At 36.7% G+C, this 20,435-nt stretch overlaps 1 protein-coding gene across 2 annotated transcripts in view; it reads left to right on the forward strand.

Annotated features, from left to right (window-relative positions):
* OTOGL (otogelin like) overlaps positions 1–20,435 on the forward strand; it is a 131,352-nt gene that overhangs the window by 51,284 nt on the left and 59,633 nt on the right. The window contains exons 23-26 of one of the 2 annotated variants that reach the window (XM_055341884.1): positions 1,006–1,168; positions 5,175–5,282; positions 6,100–6,238; positions 15,787–15,921. In XM_055341884.1, the coding sequence (XP_055197859.1) occupies positions 1,006–1,168; positions 5,175–5,282; positions 6,100–6,238; positions 15,787–15,921 (545 nt within the window). The remainder of the gene's footprint in view (positions 1–1,005; positions 1,169–5,174; positions 5,283–6,099; positions 6,239–15,786; positions 15,922–20,435) is intronic. The other variant, XM_055341885.1, reaches the window with a different exon arrangement.

Raw genomic sequence — 20,435 nt, forward strand, 5'->3', positions numbered from 1 at the left:
AGAATGTTGTTTTACACTTGCTTATCATTCCTGAAAATCCTACAGAGTACTCTACCTATTATTTGTTTTCACCATTAAAAAGCCTCAAGCTTTTAGTCACTGAGCAGAAGTTCTAGACAAATAACAAACAACACTGCTTTCATTGATTTTAATGGACAGAAAAAGTGGAGGCTGATAAAACGGAGCTATTATTGTTATTTATTTGCAGGGCCTTGTATATATTATTATAAATTAGCTTTGATTTATATGCCCTGGATTTGCTTTATGAGGATTCAAGCATCGAGGCTCCTTTACTGGGTATATTCACGGACCACACACGTATTCAGTAGCAACTGGGTCACCCTTGCCTCGCCCTACTCACTTCAGGGTGGCTTTGAGTAAAAGAGAGGGAAATCCAGGTGGCCGGACTTCTCCCAGCGGAGCCCACAAGATTTGATCCCATTGGCCCCAGTAAGGGAACTTATTTAATCCCTCTGAGCCCAAAAGCTTTCCGGAAGAAGAGGTAGCCCCTACCCTGCCTATAATTATGTCTACTTTTGTACTTCCACACTGTGGTGGGGACTGGTGTAAATAATGACTCAGAGGTGAAGAAAGATCTAAAACTATCGTGTGTTCATTGTAAATACATGGCTTTGTAAGAGTGTGAGCAGGCTATGTTGCCCGTCCTCAAAAAATTGAAAGTATATGTTTGGCTCAATCAAAATACCCTGTTTCTTGACCTCAGAAAATTATATAACCGTTGCTTAGTGATTGCTTTGTGGAGGGCAGCTAAGGTTCTCAAACTCCAAGTAGGTTTTTGCAATTTAAGAGACCAAAGGGAATCGTTCTGGAGAAGGTTTGTACGTTCCTCAACCAAACATTAAGAGTCAGAGCATCATCTAGTAATAACTGGTAAGATATTCTACGGTGAATTTTGTTTTGATGACAAATGCATGACAGCATGCGTGTTTGTCTGTGGAGCAAATACAAAGTTAAGAGTATTATATCTGTGCCTTTTCCCTGAAGTTCCTGCCTGTCCCGAAGGAAAAGTGTATTTCGACTGCAGATTTCCTGACCCTGAATTACCAGCTGGTGGTGTAAATTGTGAGACCACATGTGCAAACCTGGCCATGAACTTCACTTGTGCCCCATCCTCACCCTGTATAAGTGGCTGTGTTTGTGCTCCAGGGTAAGTCTTTTTTTATCTTTTTTTCTTTTTGAAAATATTTAGAATTTGAAAATGCAAGAGCTCTTAAAAACGTTATTTACAGAAATAGCTAAAACTGTTCTGACTGGTGGTGAACTCTGAGTTGGTAACTAGAAGACTATTGTAATTATTTTGCTATATTCATGTAACATATAACATGCTATCTTTGAAATATTACACATGATGCATAACAGATGATTAAATATGTCGCATGGGTTATACATACAGTATCGTTGAAACAATACGACGAATGGAAGAGAACTCATTTCAGGATGGACTTGGCATTTATCTCCTGGTTTAACTGCAGTTTTGGGAAAGTGAGAGTGAGCCAGTATCCATTTAAAATACTTCAAGTGCATATCTTTTCTATATTATGGTCATTGAAGTGAAGTTAGAATAGTGAGGCCAACTGCTGTAATTTTTAATTTTTTAAATCTTTTTGGGATTTTATTTAGCTATTTAGCATGAGTGAGGAGAGGGGAGAGGGAGAGGACTTGAAAGACTCTCTAGCAGACTCTGTACTGAGCATGGAGCCTGATGTAGGCTCCCGCAACCCTGAGATCGTGACCTGAGCTGAAACCAAGAGTTGGATGCTTAACCGACTGAGCCCCCCAGGTGTCCTGCCAACTGCTTTACTTAATGGATGTCATGAAAAATATGGGGTGTGGAGGCTACATAGGGCAGTGGGGACCAGTGGGAGCTCTGGCTTCAAACACACCAGAGTTCAAGTCCCAGCTCTGCTGATGTTAGCAGGGTGATTTTCCTGCAAATTTCTTTTAAGCCTGTTATGTTTGTGAGCTATGGTGTGTGTGTGTTGGGGGAGGAGGGGTGCTCAATCAATATGAATCACTATCTTATAGCAGAATAATATAATCCTGTTTTTGTAAGTTTATTTTACTAGCACGAATGCCTCATCCACAGGGAAGTTAAATACAGAATCTGGTGGCTGTTGGTTTCCCTGCAGGCACATAACATCTGGCCTCACCGGCCCTCCCTCTTCTGGTAGTGAATGGAGGCAGTGCACAGGGAGAGAGGCCACCTGAGGCAAACAGGTCACCCATTCTTCCCCGGTGAACACATTCGCACGGAGGGATTCCTGGGCTCAGTTCCTTTAAACCATGAGCAAAGAAGAGAGAGGTTTTGTAGTTCGTTTCTCAGGAGAGTTGCATTTGTCTAGATGGTGCCCATCTGGAATAGATAAAAGAGCCAAATGACTTGGGACCATACCAATCTCTTTAGAAAGGGAGGAGGTTGACAGAACAAGTGCCCGCAGGTGGGGGTGTAAAGGCAGGTAGGAATCAGGCCATAGAGCAGATGACATTTTAGTAAAATGAGGAAGACATTTTAGTAAAAAAAGGACAAGGGAAATATAACCTTTATTACGGTAAAATAATTGGAACCGACAACGTTGCTTGATTTGATTTGATTATGACTCAAGGACTCATGGCTGATAAAGCTGCATCCTAATTTTTTTCATATGCCTGTGATTAACGCTATTATTTTTTTAAAGAATATTTATTTACCGTCACCTTTGACTGTTAGTTCAACGATGATTTATTTATTTACTGGTCTGATTTCATTTCAAAAACTACAGAAATTTTTTTTCTCACCTTCTCTTATTGTGTTGAAGGAAATATAGCTGGAATTAACTGAGAGGCCTTTGACTGATTTGGAAATAATTTTATTATATAGAACATTCTTTTATAAAGTTGTTCATGGTAATATGATTTGGATTGTCTTCCATATGACTTTGGCTGGCTTCTTTTAGGACAATAAGCCTAGTATCACCTGCTTATGGGGCTCCTCGGAGTGACAGCCATTCATTGAATATGAAAGATCCTCATAACTTGGTTTAGAAATCACTGTTGGGGTCCCTGGGTGGCTCAGTTGGTTGAGTGTCAGACTCGTGTTTTCAGCTCAGGTCGTGATCTCAGGGTAATTGGGATTGAGTCCCTCAGAATCTCAGCTTTCTCTTTTTAAAGTCAAACGTCGAAGGGGTTGAGTATGTGTCATGCACCAGTCAATGGTGCTAACATTTGGGACACTGTGTTAAGCTACGGGGTGGGGGATACTACTAAAATACATTTATAAGATAACAACAGAATCTACCTTTGGGATTGTCATGAGGATTAGGTGAATTAGTGCTGTATTCCTGTGGCTGGGTCACAGGAAGCACTCAGAAATATTTGTTTTTGCTGTTGTTTTTATTTTCTCTGTGAAATATTTTTTAAAAATATTTTATTTATTCATGAGAGACAGAGACAGTGTTTCACGTGTTTCACATTCTTTATTATTAACACATTTTAAATGTTAGTGTCTTTTGACATATTATTTCCTTCCTGAAAGATTATCCCTTTAAAAAGTATCTTAAAATAATATCTATGAATATAAAAACTAAATACCATAATCTCAAAGGAGAATTAACTTTAGAGTATTTTCAAAATATTTTGACATGAAGATTAGATACATATTATATATGATACATATTCTAATACCCTTGATATAAATATATACATATATTTTTCAATATTCTTAAAATCTTCTCTCAAGAGTTTATTTCACAAACAATAATAAAATACTACTAATAAATAAAATTTAAAGTAAAATAATGTAACTAATATAATAACTTAAAATAATAAGATAAGCAGCTACTAAAAATAGACCAAATATATGAAGTTCTTTCTGAATTTGCTTTCAAATGTTATAATTCAATGCCATCAAAATTAACATAGGAGTCAGGAATCCTGGATTCTTGCCTCTTCTCTCATAGAAAGGATCCCATATGTTTCTTTCCCTGCTTTCCCTCTCTCAGCTCTTCTAGCGCAGCAATGTAATTCCTTATTTAATGTCTGTGTTGTCCATTAGACCTCAAACTCCACTCAGGAAGACCGTGAACATCTTAATGTGTGTGTCCCAACGTCTAGCATGCAGCAGACACTCGATTGTTGAGTAAAGGTGACTCAGTGAACCTATCTCTGTAAGGGCTGCATTATCCCATTTACATTTCTTTCTTTCAGACGACAGTGTCCTAGAATCTGTATTTTCTCAGCTCACCTCTCCCACACTTCTCTCCACTTTCCCTGGGCATCACCATTTCTCCTCTGCCTGGAAAGCCCTTCTCTTCCCTGGCTCTACCTGAAAGACTTCTCACCATTTAGGACTCAGTTTAATGCACTCTTTTATGTAAAAACCTTTAAGGGGATTCATCGCAATGAACTGCAAGTACTTCATTAAATGTCTCATAGAGGAGTGCCCTGGGGGGCTCAGTGGGTCAAGCATCTGCCTTTGGCTCAGGTTGTGATTCCAGGGTCCTGGGATCCACCCCAGCCTCAGACTCTCTGCTCAGTTGGGAGCCTGCTTCTCCCTCTCCCTCTGCCTGCCACTCCCCCTGCTTGTGCTCTCTCTCTCTCTGTCAAACAAACAAACAAACAAACAAACAAATAAATAAATAAATAATCTTAAAAAAAAGAATGGGAAACACTTGATATAATGGCTTTTTATTCAAAACACATCTTAACTAAATCCTCAGGACTTTACATTTAAGCACCTACCTAAGGAGCTTTTGATTATTCTCTCTGTCCTGCAACAGAAAATGTTATCTATTTTATAATTTATTATTTTATTGAAAAATTGTTAGGTCCCACAGATTTTTTTTAAGTTGCAAATATTGAAAAAAGGGGCCCCCACTTATTCCTTAGGTGTTATTTTTGGAATAGCTCACTCGAAGCAGACCTTTATGCTGCTGTTTCTCTTTCATTGTGCCAAACGATAGCAGAAAGGTTAAAATATTGCATCTGGTCACTTGCCTGGCATTTTATTTGCCCTTGTGATGTGCAAGGTACTGTGTGAAAAAAGAGGGAGCAAAAGATTAGAACTGCCCCCTCCCTAGGTGAGCTAGGACATGCCTGTGGCAGCTCTAATAAATATAGATGGTTTACTGATTTTCACAAAACAGAAACTAAACAGCATTTACCCCTTCATTTGGAAGAATGGCAGAGCACAAAGGCAAGTGTTATGTCCCCGAAAGCTGTCCGTGTATCTGGAAAGATTGGGAGTACCTCTCAGGAGAAGTGATTGCTACGCCATGTTATACCTGGTAATGAGATCCTTTTATTTCACAAAATTTTTCCCTAAGCAATTGTATTTGTTTCAATCATCTTGTATTTATTCAATGTGATTGACTTCAGCAAAAAAAAAAAAAAAAAAAAAAAACTACAAAAAAAAAAAAAACACAAAACAACAAATCAAGCCTGAGTAAATAAGATTTTAAAGGCATTTAGGAGTTGGTGGAGAGCTATTATCTGCAGGGGAATCATAGCATTATTTTGGGGCAAGTTTGTTCAGCCCAGAAGAAAACTGTAAAATGTGAAAGCTTGAAAATTTAAGAAGAAAAACAATATCTCCAGTTTATAAGAAATTAATAAATGCTCTGAAGAGATGATCACATTTAATACCAGGTCTTCTGTTTGGAAATAAGCCGAAACAGTACCATAAAACAAAATTGAAATGCAATTTCCTTAAAATGTGGGGAAAAAAAATTCCAAGCTCATGAACAAGGTCATGTCTAGTATATTTAAACTGATCCCAATATAGGAGATGGCATTATAGGTTTTTTTCTTTTGCTCTCATCATGACTATACTCAATTTTTTATGCTGTCATCTGTTTTCAGATGACCCAAGTACCATTTTTAGGCTTCTTGATTGTGGTGCCTGATAATACATTTAAGCAAAGTGGTAAATCTAGGCCTGATTTCTCAGCGTAATAAATGTTATTGAACCAATTGGCAATATTTATAAGGGCTCTTGGCTCAGTGAATGTTCTTGAATACAAACCTTACAATGTTTTTATCGCTTGAAAGATGCTAATTAGAGCCAAATATCTTAGAAAGATAACTGGTGTTATTTTTGGCTAGTGTTTGTCGTCGAGGGATGTTCAATTGCACCTACTATCCGTGCCCAGCCGTGTGCACAATATATGGGGACCGGCACTATCATTCCTTTGATGGGCTGGAATATGACTATATCAGTGATTGCCAGGTATTTTTGATAAAGGTATGTCACATTTACGTACTTACATTTGCACTTGTGTAAAGACTTAATGTAAAAGACAAGTATGTCGATACATGACATCTCAAATCCATATGTCATTAATAAAACCTACAAAAGTTATAGCAATTTTAAACATTTCCTCGGCTCATTCATAAGTTCTATTATCTATAGATGAGGGACTAATTCTTAAACTTGCTGTGCTTCTGTTTTTCTCATTTGTAAAATGAGGATAATCATTGTACCTGTCTCTTGGGGTAGTCATTAGGATTAATAAGATATAAATATGTAAAGCTCTTAGTGTGTGATATATAATAAGTGTTCAATAGATGCCAGCCATTTTTATTTTTATTGGCGTAGTTTGGTGAATACAAATATAAGACACTAAACCGTGCATTAGGCAATATATATTGTTTATGGTTATAGCAATAAAAAGACAGTATTCTTAATTCTAGACATGTGATCTTGATGATATGCTACAGTAAACCTTGGGCTTTGTATACCTGATAAAATCCCTAAAATTTCTCATATGTTTAATGTGTTTGGATTTTCTTTATAACTAAATTTCTAAATGCAAAATGTAAGCTTTAGAAAGAAGTTGGGCAAGAATAAACAAAATAACATCTTTTCTTCCAGCAAAGTAACCTGTGATTATCTTGAATGCATATTTTATTTCTGGGTAAGGCTTTTATGTTATTAAAGGTGTGTGTGATCCTGTTCTTTTATGCACATGTCAACCAAGTAGACACATTCCTATTTTGTATTCGTTCTATTAAATAAAAAAAAAAAAAAAACGAATGGTAAAATCCATTGTGTTCCAAACCTAAACAACGCCAGCTTATGTTTTAAACCATTGAATTTCCCATTTGGTACTATTCTCAGCCTCCATTTAGAAAAATTTTAAGTGTCTTAAAGAATAAATCCTAATCTGTCCAAGAAAATTCAGAAGTTGAGAAGACTGGGATCATGCCTTACATTTCTTTTCCCCTCCCCAAATCATGTGGAGCATTTGGCAAACTAACTAACTACTTATTTGAGCTGCATGCTCTGCTTGGCTTTTCCTGAACCCCTCATTTGTCTTCACAGTAGAGGAATCATAGTGTTTACCAGTCTATTTTAAAACAATGATTGTGTAGAAAACATTTCAAGTAGAATATTTATCTCAACTCTGATTCTTGGTAAAATGAAAATATGCACTTGTGTTTGATGAATGAACATAGCATCCTTTTTTTTTTAAAAAAAAAAAAACACACAAACTGATTTCTTCACTATAATGGTATCGTTCCACTTAGCAGGCAAGAGCCATTGCAGTTTGGCTTTTAGACTTTTAAAACCTGATTCCTATCATCAGTTTAATTTGCTACTACATATATATACTATATCCTCCTGTTAAAAATCAATATCCCATGTTCAATTTCAAATTTTAATAAGTTATGCCTATCTGTGTATTTGAGAAGACAGGCCACAGGAAATATTCTTCCAATCTTTTAGTAAGCAATAAAATCTAGATTCCTAATTTAATATCTGGGTTAAATGTTAAATGTTATTAGGGTTCAAGTAGTAAGATTAAGATATGAAGAACATTAAAAGTTTAAGTTTTCAAGTTCTAGAATTGTGTCTTTTTTTCCTGCCAAAGCAGAAGTATGCTCTTTTTGTATGTCAACGATGTTCTTTAAAAAAAGAAAGTGTTTACAAAAGATAGACTTCAGAATGTAACTTTCACTGAATTGAATTGGTAATTAAAGAGAAGAAAATCTATTATTTTTTTATGAAGTTTTTTTTTTACTTTATTTTTATTTTTTATTTTTTATTCATGTCAGACAAAGAGAGAGAGAGGCAGAGACACAGGCAGAGGGAGAAGCAGGTTCCATTCAGGGAGCCCAATGCAGGACTCGATCCCAGGACCCTGGGCAGAGACTCAACTACTGAGCCACCCAGGTGCCCAAGAAAATCTATTATTAATAATTATGTACAATTATACTAGAGAATTATTTACTACATTGTACTGGACATTTTATTGACAATTAATAAAACCAGAATCATGCCCCAAAATAATGAGGATAGTTGGATCAACATATACTTGATAAGGCAAGAAATATTTTATTTGATCATGGGACGGATAATTATTTCATATCAAAGATAAATTAGTGATTAACAATGCAACTTAATGTAATGGTTTTGAAATCTTTTCATGCCAAATAGTAAATTTCTCAATGCTTATTTTTTTTTTTCTTTCTGCTTTAATTTTTCTTCAACGATTTTTTTTTGTTTGGTTGGTTTAGTTTGGTTTCTGTTTCTGTTTCTTTGCTTACTCCACATGCTTAGCTTTTCCCATGGCAGAGTCTTCTCTTTTGGGGAAAGAATCAACATTTTCTCTGAGAAGGAGAGAATTACTGCCAGCACCATTCACTTGCTACTTTTTCAGTGACAAGAATAATTTCTGTAAAGCACAGATTCAATTCTTTCTTTCTTATCAAACAGCTCTCTTTCCTCCTGCCTTGATTACAAATTCTAGGTTTTATTTTTGTTATTTATAACACATTTTTATCTGGTGAAACTGATTGATTTCTTTGGGCCTTAACGTGGACCTTGTAATGTCATTTATAAACATGTCTCTTCATTTGCCAGTTGGATTTATAACAATTAATACTTATTCAACATGAATTTATAAGTAAATTGACCCTCACATTTAAAGAGGTATTAATGTCCCTTTTTTTTTTCATCTCTGGAATTTTAAGTGTAATCTAACTTTAGGTACAAATAAGTACTTAACACATCTTTGCTGATGCTGGTCAAACTTTAAAAATTCAGGTTCTCTGATATTTTATCATTTTGGAGGCTTTTTACCCTTTACTATAAATAGCACATGGAATATATAGCATGTTGTGTTTTAAGTAGGTTGAAGCAGGTTTAAGACAAAGGTATAACTGTATATGCAGAGGTAAGACTTGTTTAACAGTAAAAAGAGATAAGAAACCAAACGACATCTCAACCTAGACTATAAGCTAAGAGAAAAAGAGAGAACACTGGATGTCTTCAGCAAAAATAGGAAATATATTCCAACAGCCAGATTTCAGAGCCAAACTCTACTTCCATTAATCTATGGCAAGCCCCAATCACTGCTCTATTTCTTCTTATAATTTGTTTCAGTTTAGGTTTTACAACATTGTCTTCAGGTGAGATCACAAATGTTTAGTGTTCTCCTTAAGCCTCTGAAAACCCTTCTAATTTCATCAGTCTCCAATTCCAAACTTTGTATCATTTGTCCCATGAATATTTCTGGTGTGCCTTCTATGTGTCAGGCCCTATGCTGGGAAGTACAAATATGATGACAAGCAGAAATAGATACAGGCCTTGCCTCTGAACCCAAGGCTGCCGGTGGTGGTGGTGGTGGCCAGGTGGAGGACGGTTATAAATCACCTAATCACAAAACTCATCAAATGTCAACTGCAAAACTCAATGATGACCTGAATGCAAAATCTAATTAAACTTTTAAAAGCTTATCTTCTTTTTTCCTCTGAGGTAGCTTGTGCTTTGTAATTCTATTGCCTCTGCTGGTCCCTTGTCTCTGATCTCTCCTTAATATCCTCTGGTGACTCCTTTCTTCAAGAGTTTCTTAAAACGGGTTCACAGGTTCAATTTCCATGTCTCCCTCCTCTGTGAAACTTTAAGGAACAAACTGAAGTCCTAAAAAATCAGAGAGTCGATATATAAGTATTTCTTTTAAAAAATGACAAGTACACCATCTTCCACTCACTTTCCCTTCCTCTGGCCATCCTAACAGTGACTGCAAAAATTAGTCTCTATTAAAAAAAAATCTTTCCATGTTTTTGACTGACTTTCTGTTTAGCGAGCTCTGATCATCTCCCATCTTTATTTCCAGTTTAGGCATGGAAGGAAAACTGCTCTAAAACTATCTTAAAGTTGTAGACTCAGGAGATAGGCAGCCAATGTAAGATTTTCTCCAAACGGGGATCCCTGGGTGGCGCAGCGGTTTGGTGCCTGCCTTTGGCCCAGGGCGCGATCCTGGAGGCCCGGGATTGAATCCCACATCAGGCTCCCGGTGCATGGAGCCTGCTTCTCCCTCTGTCTGTGTCTCTGCCTCTCTTTCTCTCTCTCTCTCTCTCTCTGTGACTATCATAAATAAAGAAAGAAAGAAAGAAAAGATTTGCTCCAAACGATCATCATCTGCATGTATTTCCCATCTCTAAGCCAATCGTTGTTAGTCACTGAAATGAGGTTCTTATGGTGGTTTGTCTTCTAGGGACAGTTTTTATTTATATTGTTCCTATGACAACCATGCTGAGGACAAAGGGGTCAGAGGCAGGAAGACAATTTAGACCTTTATTGATAGGACAGTGTATCTTGTCTATATTATGGTGGATATTTTCAACCCATCTCAGTTTTTTATAGTTTCCTGAACATCTTTTTATATCAGGAAAATCAGAAACATGTATGACTAAATTAAATGATATGATAAAAATCTAAAGAAAATCCCTCTCCAGTCCTGATACATTAGTGTTGCCAAAATTAAAATGGACATGAAAAATATATTAATTTTATTTGGTTTTTAAAATTTCATGAACAAAACTTTATAGATGGCTCTGGGTGTATTTTTTTAGTCTATTTCAGTAGGAAGATGAAAATCTCAGAGTTTATGGAATTAATTCTAGAAGTGTCTTTTTTTTTTTTTTTTAGAGAGAGAGAGCAAGCAAGTGGTGTTGGGGAGAGGGGCAAGAGGGAGAGAGAGAGAGAGAGAGAGAGAGAGAGAGAGAGAGAGAGAGAGAGAATCTTAAGGAGGCTCCATGCCCAGCACAGAGCCCACATGGGGCTCAGTCTCACAACCCTGAGATCATGACCTCAGCTGAAATCAAGAGTTAGATGCTTAACTGACTGAGCCACCCAGGTACCCCTGTGTCTTTTCAAAAAATTGGTGTTTAATTAATTTTCTACTTTATTCATATAAGCTAACTCTTAAATATTGTATCCTTGTTGGAAATTTCAGGCAAGGTGATTGTGATATTTTATCCATAAGATTGATGTCCATTATTCATCTTAGATGTTAAGGTTCAGTATTTACTTTGCGTCGTAATAGTTTACCTACTTAGACAACACACTGTATATATTAAAACCGTCTAAAGCATTCAATAGGACAATAATAGCTATTGTAATAGCACAGTAATTTTTTTAACTTTCTCTCTTCCCTTTTTTGTTTCTTTCTTTCTTAAACATTTAAATTTACACTCTACGCTAGGAGTTGTTAAGGGTACGATTATTAAGACATTAGCTTCACCCTCAATTGTTTTATGTTTGAGAGAGTCATTAATACACAAGAAGCTAGAAGGTTGGGATAAATGAAAGCTCTCTTATGGGAATGTAACTTATTTTGACTAGAGAAATAGCAACAGGAAAGTTTCATGGAAGGGGGAGGAATTGGTACTAGACTATTTCACCCCATTATAACCCATTTCTTTTTCAGTGTATTTCCAGGTAGATCTCCTTGGTAATGAAGCACCTTAGGGTGGTTTTCTTCTCATGGCATTCTGGTTAAATGCCTGCTATTTCAGGGAACCATCAGTAAGTGGTCCTGGTGGTAATCTATGTACAAAACCCTAAGGGAAATACCATCCCAAGGAAGACTTTCAATAAAGTCACAAAGGTAACAATTGAAGGATGGTTTTGTCTCCCAGGCAGCAGGAATTCTTTGATGCTCTGATGTCATTTGTGCAACTGGGACAATCTCCGTGTGACTGCTCTATTCTCTTCTTTCTCAGGCTTGCTTATATAACTCTCTTTTTTGTGTCCTTCATCTTTGCATCAGTTCAGTCATTGTTTCTGCTTCCATATATATTTTTTTAAGATTTTACTTATTTATTCATGAGACACACACACACACACACACACACACACACACACACACACACAGGCAGAGACACAGGCAGAGGGAGAAGCACGCTCCAAGCAGGGAGCCTGACGTAGGGCTCGATCCCAGGTCTCCAGGATCAGGCCCTGGGCTGAAGGCGGCGCTAAACTGCTGAGCCACCCAGGCTGCCCTCTGCTTCCTTATATTTTATAGGAATTTTATTCCTTTTATTTTTTATTATTTTTTCTTTTTTTTAATTTTTATTTATTTATGATAGTCACAGAGAGAGAGAGAGAGAGGCAGAGACACAGGCAGAGGGAGAAGCAGGCTCCATACACTGGGAGCCCGATGTGGGATTCGATCCCGGGTCTCCAGGATTGTGCCCTGGGCCAAAGGCAGGCGCCAAACCGCTGCGCCACCCAGGGATCCCCTATTCCTTTTATTTTAAGCTTGCTCTCTTCAGCCCCACTCTACCTTCTGTCTTCTTTCTATCTATTCACTCTCAAATCTTACTACAGAAAACTTTTAAAAAACCCATTGTTTTCTGGTTCAAGTGTGAGAGATAACAGGCTATAGTGGTCTTTCTTTATGCTTACACTACACTCTGTTGGCCCGAGGTGGCCCCATGACCAGATCAGGGCTAGTTCAGTTGCTCAGCTGCATCCTGGCCACTGTGTGGCCCGTGGCAAGATCAACCTTTCTGTGTCATGCTGTGAGGAGAACAAGTTCTCAAGGAGAAAAATCTGAACACATTAAACAATCTCTTAAGAAGTTACCAGAAGGTCATTTTGATGGACCAGAAGATTCTAATTTAGAGAAAGAATAATAAATTTTCTAATAAAATTTCTAATAAAATTTCCAGGTTATGTTAATCCTGTTACCAAAGAAAAAGGTGGACCCAGAAGCCCTGAAACTGCCTGATATGGAGATTAGAAATGAGAAGGACACTGTATTGATTTTTAAGCCACGTATTATTAACTTCATAACATGTGTCATGACAGCTATCAAATATAGGTAAAATGTGGTGGCATGAAAACATATGTGGGCTTTATAACCACCAAAAATTAATGAAAAAACCTGAAGACTCCCCCCAAAACTAGCAATGGGAATGCATAATTCAGACCTCCTCTTGTGGGAAGCAGAGTTGACTGAGAAGTCCAGCTGTTGCCCACGGGATCTACCACTGACTGTATTCCTGCTGAAGCCACACTTCCCGCCAGCTGTTCTTAGCTGGTGAATGAGTATGGTGGAGCTGCAGTAAGTGAGCATGTGGCTCAGTCCCCTGATGAGGGACAGTGGCTCCAGGGCTCCCCCTTAGCTATCCCAGAATTTTCTTGCTACTGTGCTATTAGAGACTCTTCCTACCTTTCTTTCTCTCTCCTCTTCACAGGTTTCAGACTCTGCCTACATTTCCTTTTATAATTCAAAAACATCTCCCCAATAAATCTCTTTCCCATTTAGAAAAACAAAACACAACTCTGTTGGCCCATTGATGAATGTACTGCTTTGGGCCATAAAACATGGCTTCCAGAGGCTACAGTATGAGCAGGAACTTTGTGTGGGATACTTACCCTTAAAAGGGGTAAGAGCTATGACAGGTGCTTAGATTGACTGATATTCAAGTAAAATAATATTTTACCTTGAGAGGTGCTGACAGTTTGTTTGGAATCACCTGGGAGAATATTTTCTATAAATGTTTGCAGTGCCTCAGAATAAAAGGTTTAAGGAATCCATGTGGCAAACTGATGTTGACCTTTTCCCTCTAGTTTTATAATCATTACTTTAATCATTACTTATTATGTTGCTTAGCAACTCTGTGGCATTATCTCCAAACCTAATATTAACTTGAAATACATTGGAAATGAAAATTATAGAAATGCGAGTCTTAGGAATTGATATTGTTTAAAGTAACTGTCAACAATAACATGATATTACAAGGCAGACAATACAAAATAGAATATTTCGTGGTATTTCTGAGTTTAACATAAAGAATAATCTAACACTGAGGAACTTTAATTAATAATAATAGAAGCATAATGGCAGTGGAAAGCCTTTCAGCTGGCTTTTCACATCCCTTAATCCAAATAACTTTTCTCAAGGGAAAGAACAAAACAAAACCCTGAATTATATATTTTTTTCTTCTTTGAAAATCATTCATAAAGGCAGAAAATGTAGCATGATTTTTTTTTGAGCAGTACAATGTCATAATCATCTTAACAACTTTTATTATTCTCCTTTTCAAAATTTGGGCAATGCTTTGCAAAAGGATTAAGAAGAAGCAAAAGCTCTCAGTTCCTATGAAAGAATGAAGGAAAAGTGGGTCACAGAAGGACACATTAATTACTTTGTCAACACTATTCATCGAAAAACCTCTCCTCTTGGCACTATGCTATAGTAATTACTTATAAGACAGAAAAATTTTGGCCAAACCAAAAGAAATCTTGAGCTAGTGTTCATATTGCTGGTGATATGAAAAACTAGAGAATTTATAAGACCTATATGATTTCTGGATATTTAAAGGCTTTTTCACTTTGAAAATGAACACTGACCTGCATACCTAAAAATGAAAAGAATTCAGGAAATGTATGTGGGCCTTTGAAAATTGGACATAGAGTTCAAAGAGAAATGCCACATTATTTTTGGTGAAATCCCATCTTTCACAAGTTAGCGAGAGCACTCTTAGACTGGCTTTTAACTTTTGGAGGGATAGGGATCACCTCAAAATCTGATGAAAACCATGGGCTTTCTTCTTAGAAAAATACAGATAATAAAAAAGCCAACATTCTCCAATGAATTTCTAGGGTCTGTAGAGCTACAGAAGTCCTTCTGGGAAAATGGTCCCAAAAGAGAAACTGTGATTCTAGAGAATGTGTTCTAAGTGCATGCCGTTGGGAGTGGCCTGAGGAAGGTGGAAATGAGGTGGGAGGTGAGGGGGTCTGGTTGAGAGTGTACAGGGTTAAATAATGTTCTTCAAAACTAAGGAATCCCAACAACTTACAGGTGACTTTTCTCCTCAATCATTGCTAGACACTTCCTAATTTCTCTACAAGTAGCATAAAGAAAATTACAATTTTGAACTCTGTCTCTGCTCTAATTTAGGCAAATGACCGTGGAAAATCAGTTAATCCTTCTTAACTCCACTCCTTGATCTGTAAAGTGGAGATAATACTTAATTTGAAAACTATCTTAAAAATTAAATATCATATGTAATGTTCAAAGGAAGCCCTCAAATTATTGTATTTACTAACACTACCAGAGCTTTGTATCTATCGCAGTTTTAACCTGTAGGCAAATCATTATTTAGCCAGAAAACTTTAAAAAATATAACAGAAGATGTTGCCTAAAATGAGAATATTTCCTTTAAATTCCAAGTGACATATCTTGGATATTTGTTGAAAAAAAAACCTGGTCGATAGATTTGAGCTACAATAATAGAAAAAAAAAGTTTTGTTAGAACAAAATTTTAACAGAAGATATTGGAGGTAAATGTTTTACTATTTAACTATTTTGGATAAAATGATTTTTATTTTAGAGATAAGCTGTATTTTATTTATTTTTTGAGATAAGCTGTATTTTAATTTGAGTACAACCCCATTGTTAAGCTTAGTCTTCTTTAAGGTTTGTTAGTAAAAAATAACCAAAAATTATAGTAGTATACACTTGTATTAATGCATTATTTTTGACATTTCAGAGTGCAGATGATTTGGATCTATCTGTCATTGCCCAGAACAAGAAATGTTTTGACAATGATATTGTTTGTTCCAAAAGTGTTTTGATTTCAGTTGGGGACACTGAAATTTACCTGAATGACACTCCTTACAAACAGGTTAGTAAATTATTTCTTTTAGGATCATTTTAACTTATCCTGAGAATACTGGAAACAAAATAGAAACAATTTAGGGTACTTTTCTCTGTGAGCGGTTACAGATTTAGATTTTCTTTTCTTTGTTGTTTTATGTGTCTTCAGTAAATCATACTTGTCTGTTTTATTTTTTTAAGATTTTATTCATTTATTTGAGAGAGAGTGAGAGAAAGAGAGCGAGAGAAAGAACACCAGTGGTGGGACTGGGGGGCAGAGGGAGAGGGAGAAACAGACTCCTAGATAGCAGGGAGCCCAATGTGGGGCTCGATCCCAAGAAACATGACCTGAGCCAAAGGCAGATGCTTAACCAACTGAGCCACTGAAGCAAACCAGTCTCTTTGGTTTATACTCCACTTCTCCATATTCCAATTCTTTCCTCTTTTCTTCAGCCTCATGGTCACCATTCTGGTCCTAGCAACCATCATCAGGTATCTGGACTATAGCGCCATCTTCCACGCTAGACACTGTTCTTCCCCTCTTCTCCTGTCATACCACAGCCAGGGTAGCTTTTTTTCCTAAAATGGGGATCTAATCTATCAGTCTAGTGCTTCAAGACTTTCAAATGACTTCCCAGTTCTCTGATACGGCTTTCACCATCCTGACCATTATCACTTCTCCTGCCTCATGTCTCATCACTTTTCTGCTTCCAGCCCATGTTCCAGAAGTTGGAGCTTTTATTAGTTCTTCAGATATTCTTTTCTTTCACCTCTGTTTCTTCATGAATGTCATGGCTGCTACCTTCATCTGCCTTTTCTTTAATTTACTATTCTGTGGTAGGTCTCATCTTTACTCCTTCTGAGAGCTCCCCTTCATACCTTCAAGCACCTGGTTAGGACACGTATCACACTTTAGTAAAATTACTTGTGTGGTTGTCTGTCTTTTCCATTTGTCTATGAGTTCTATGAGAATTGGGACCACTGTCTCCCTTATTTATTCCTATATTCTTGGAGGCTACCCAGTTTGAAAGAGCGAATACATTTCATTCATCCCTCCATCATCCATATATCTACTCATGCATTCGCCTACTATCTACCAAAATCTGCATTAATTTTTAAGACTAAAATGGTGCAAAGACACTGCACTTGCCTTTAAGGAATTATAATCTGGTGAGGGAACTATTCAAGTAAACAAGAATGTGCAGTGTAACGTGCTATGGCAGGAGTATGTGTAAGACAGTATGAGAATCCCTAAGAAGAAGCCAATCTTGCATGTTTAGTGTAATTGTTAGGCGTGTAGACTTCGGAGTCGGTTAGTACTCACCTAGAACCCTTATTCTATCACTTGCTGGTTGTGTCACTTTGGGCAGGTTTACTTCACCTCTTCAAGTTGTGGCTTTCCAGATTGTAAACTTGGGATGATTATAGAATCTAGTTCTTATAAGTTCATATGAGGATGAAGTGAGGTAATAGATTTCAAGAAATGGCTTTCCTTCTCTCCTTCACCCTCCTTATTTTTGAAGGTTCAGAAGATATGCTCTGGATTAAATGGTTTGAACTGAATCTTAAGGGATGAGTAGGGACATGATCTAACATACAGCTTTTAAAAAGTGGGCTCTCTGTGACATTTAAGAAGAGTGTTTCTCAAACTTTGATCTGTAAATGTGCATTAAAGTCATTTGGAGTATCTACTATAAGATCTGATTCCTGAGCCTCACCTCAGTAATCAGAATGGCTGACATTGAGAAATGAAGATCATCATTATTAATGGTACCCCCAATTCTGCGCGATAAAGTTTGAGAATTAATGCGGTAGATCATAGCTTCTATTTCAATCAGAAATACTGAGACCAACCAGGCAGCAATCAAGCTTGCAGCAAAACAGAGTTTGTATATCACATTGACATCTTTTGAAGGTAATTATTACAGTTTGACAGAGCGAGCAGCTGGATATTCATTTATAGGCGAAGGTCTAAGAACAAGAATATGTTTCTTATTTTTAAAGAAAAAAACTGAAAATAGTAAATGTTCTTGTGGAGACAATTTGGCACATTTTTGAGGTGGTAATTACAGTTCAGTGCAGCTTTCAACTTCCAATATTCCCCTGTATGCAGGTGTCAATGAGTCTCTGTATCAGTTGTGAAGTATGAAGTAAGATAAAAGAAAGTCATAAAAATTGTTCGATCCTAACTAATCCCCTGCTAATATTTTTTCTTGAACATCAAAAGTGAAAATCAGTACCACGATTTTATGGCAGATGGATTGCTCATCTAGGGAAAGAAAAAAATCTGTTATTCTTTAAATAAACACACAATTTTGTTTTGTCAAATATGTAAAATATATTTTATGAATTTATTCAAGCTGCACTTCTTTAAATGTTTTAATTCTCCACATTTATAACTTTCTAACATCATTAGAGTTTGTTGAAAGGGCTATAATTCTCATTGGAAGAGAAGGTCTCGATTTTGGGCAATTCATAACACCATCACTCTTCTAATGAGAAGTATCTTTACTTCCTAATTTGAGAAAAAAGGAACACAGTATCTCCTTTTGACCAAAGAGAACTGTTTTTCTTATGGTAAACTACTCTATTTAGTAAAGTTGAAGGATTTTTTTTACCTCTATAGGCAAATAGAAAAAAAAAATCTTCTGCATCAGGATAACAGATACAAAACTAGCCTGAATGAAATCTAATGATAATCTGCCTTATACAAAAATTATTTTTATGTTCTAAAGATATGTCAACCAGACCAAGGGAAATTTAATAGGAAAATACACAAAAAAAACCTATTTTATGGATTACTTACTTGCTTTAATTGTTGCTGATCAGCCTGGAAGATGATCAGGCCAGTGCAGGAAGGTTTTAAAAACATATAAATCATGCTTTGATCTAGAAGCTGAGAATACTGCTATAAACTTGACAAAGTACATCTTTCAAGGAGCTAACATTCAGGTGGGGAGAAGACAGATAATAGAGCCAAAGACAAATCCTACAATAGAAAGGTACTGAAAAGTGTAATCAAAGCAATAAAAATAGGTTCTATGGCAGAGAGGGACTTGGGGCTACACACTTTATGGGCCTAGTGAAAAATGGAAATTTGATACCCCTTGTTCAAATAGGAATTCTTTTTCTCCTTTTGTTTTGCTGTCCCTCTTGACCTGTTATGGTGTGTGTGTGTGTGTGTGTGTGTGTGTGTGTGTGTGTGTGTGTTTCCTTTATTATTTAAGGCCTTGCTCACTCAGGAACAAGGATACTCCCAGGTTAGGTGCAGACCCTCATAGGTACGCAGGGTCTTGCCCTATAACTCCAACTTGGAGCTTGGGAGTAGAAGGAAATGAGGTGAGATAGAGTCCATTAACTATATGTTTATACAATATGTGCTGTTATATATAATATACTGAGTACTTGTAAGTTTGAGCTTGATCTAGAAGACTGAAAACCCTTATGGATAGCACTAAGGTTATTTACCTCGCCCTAAGGAATGTTTCTAAAATGTCCATTATAGTATAGTATTTCTAAACTATGAATTTGTTATGATCTGGGGGAGAAAAATAATCAAAGGATTCCATATCTCCCTCCTAGTTTTTATTTTACTTCTGGTTAAATTTGCTTTATTACTTTGATTTCATGACATATTTTTAAAGTTATTATATGAGTTAATTGCAATGTCAGACTTAATATAATATTTTTTTAAAAAAAAAGTTTTATTTATTCATGAGAGACACAGAGAGAGGCAGAGACAGGCAGAGGGAGAAGCAGGCTCCCTGCGAGGAGCCCAATGCAGGACTTGATCCCAGGACCCCGGAATCACCATCTGAGCCTAAGGAAGACATTCAACCACTGGGCCACTTAATGTAAGGTTTTACAGGGTATGGCCCCTGCTCATAAGGAACATTGCATATTTGTTCTTTAGGCTAAATGTACTCTAAATTTTTCCAACAGATTCTGTCTCTAGTTTCTCTCTGATATTATTTATAGCACACAAATGACTTTCCTTTAACATAAACATGGCCTATCATTTTCCTATTCAAAAGCTTTTATTGAATGCATTTTGCACATAGATTAGCAGCCCTTGACTCTATGAATAACTTGGCTGCAAAAGGGTCTCCAACTGCGCTTGTCATGGAATCTGTGTTCTAACCCTTTGGTGCTCTCTTTAGTCCTGAACAAATTTTGAACTTTCTTGCCCCTAAGTCTCTATTCAAGTTATTACTTTTGCTCAGAATGATTTCTTCTCCATTCTCATTTCCAGCTGTGTATACCCTCCTATGCTTCTTCCAGACCCATTCATACCCCACTCCTTGCAAGAAGCCTTTCCAAGTCCCTTTAATGGAAATTGATCTCCCCTTTCTCTCTCTGTCTTTCTAGAATAGATGGATAGATAGAGATAGATGGATCTGTCTATATGTAGATAATATATCTCTATCTATAGATGTATCTTTCTATTAATCTATTTACCTGTATATATACAGGGAGAGAGAGGAATACAAAGTTTTGTTTTTGTTTTTCAATTATGCAGGTAGCATCATACATTTTTAGCAT

This window comes from Nyctereutes procyonoides, unplaced genomic scaffold, assembly GCF_905146905.1.
Source record: "Nyctereutes procyonoides isolate TBG_1078 unplaced genomic scaffold, NYPRO_anot_genome, whole genome shotgun sequence".
In the NCBI taxonomy this organism is placed as follows: Eukaryota; Metazoa; Chordata; class Mammalia; order Carnivora; family Canidae; genus Nyctereutes; species Nyctereutes procyonoides.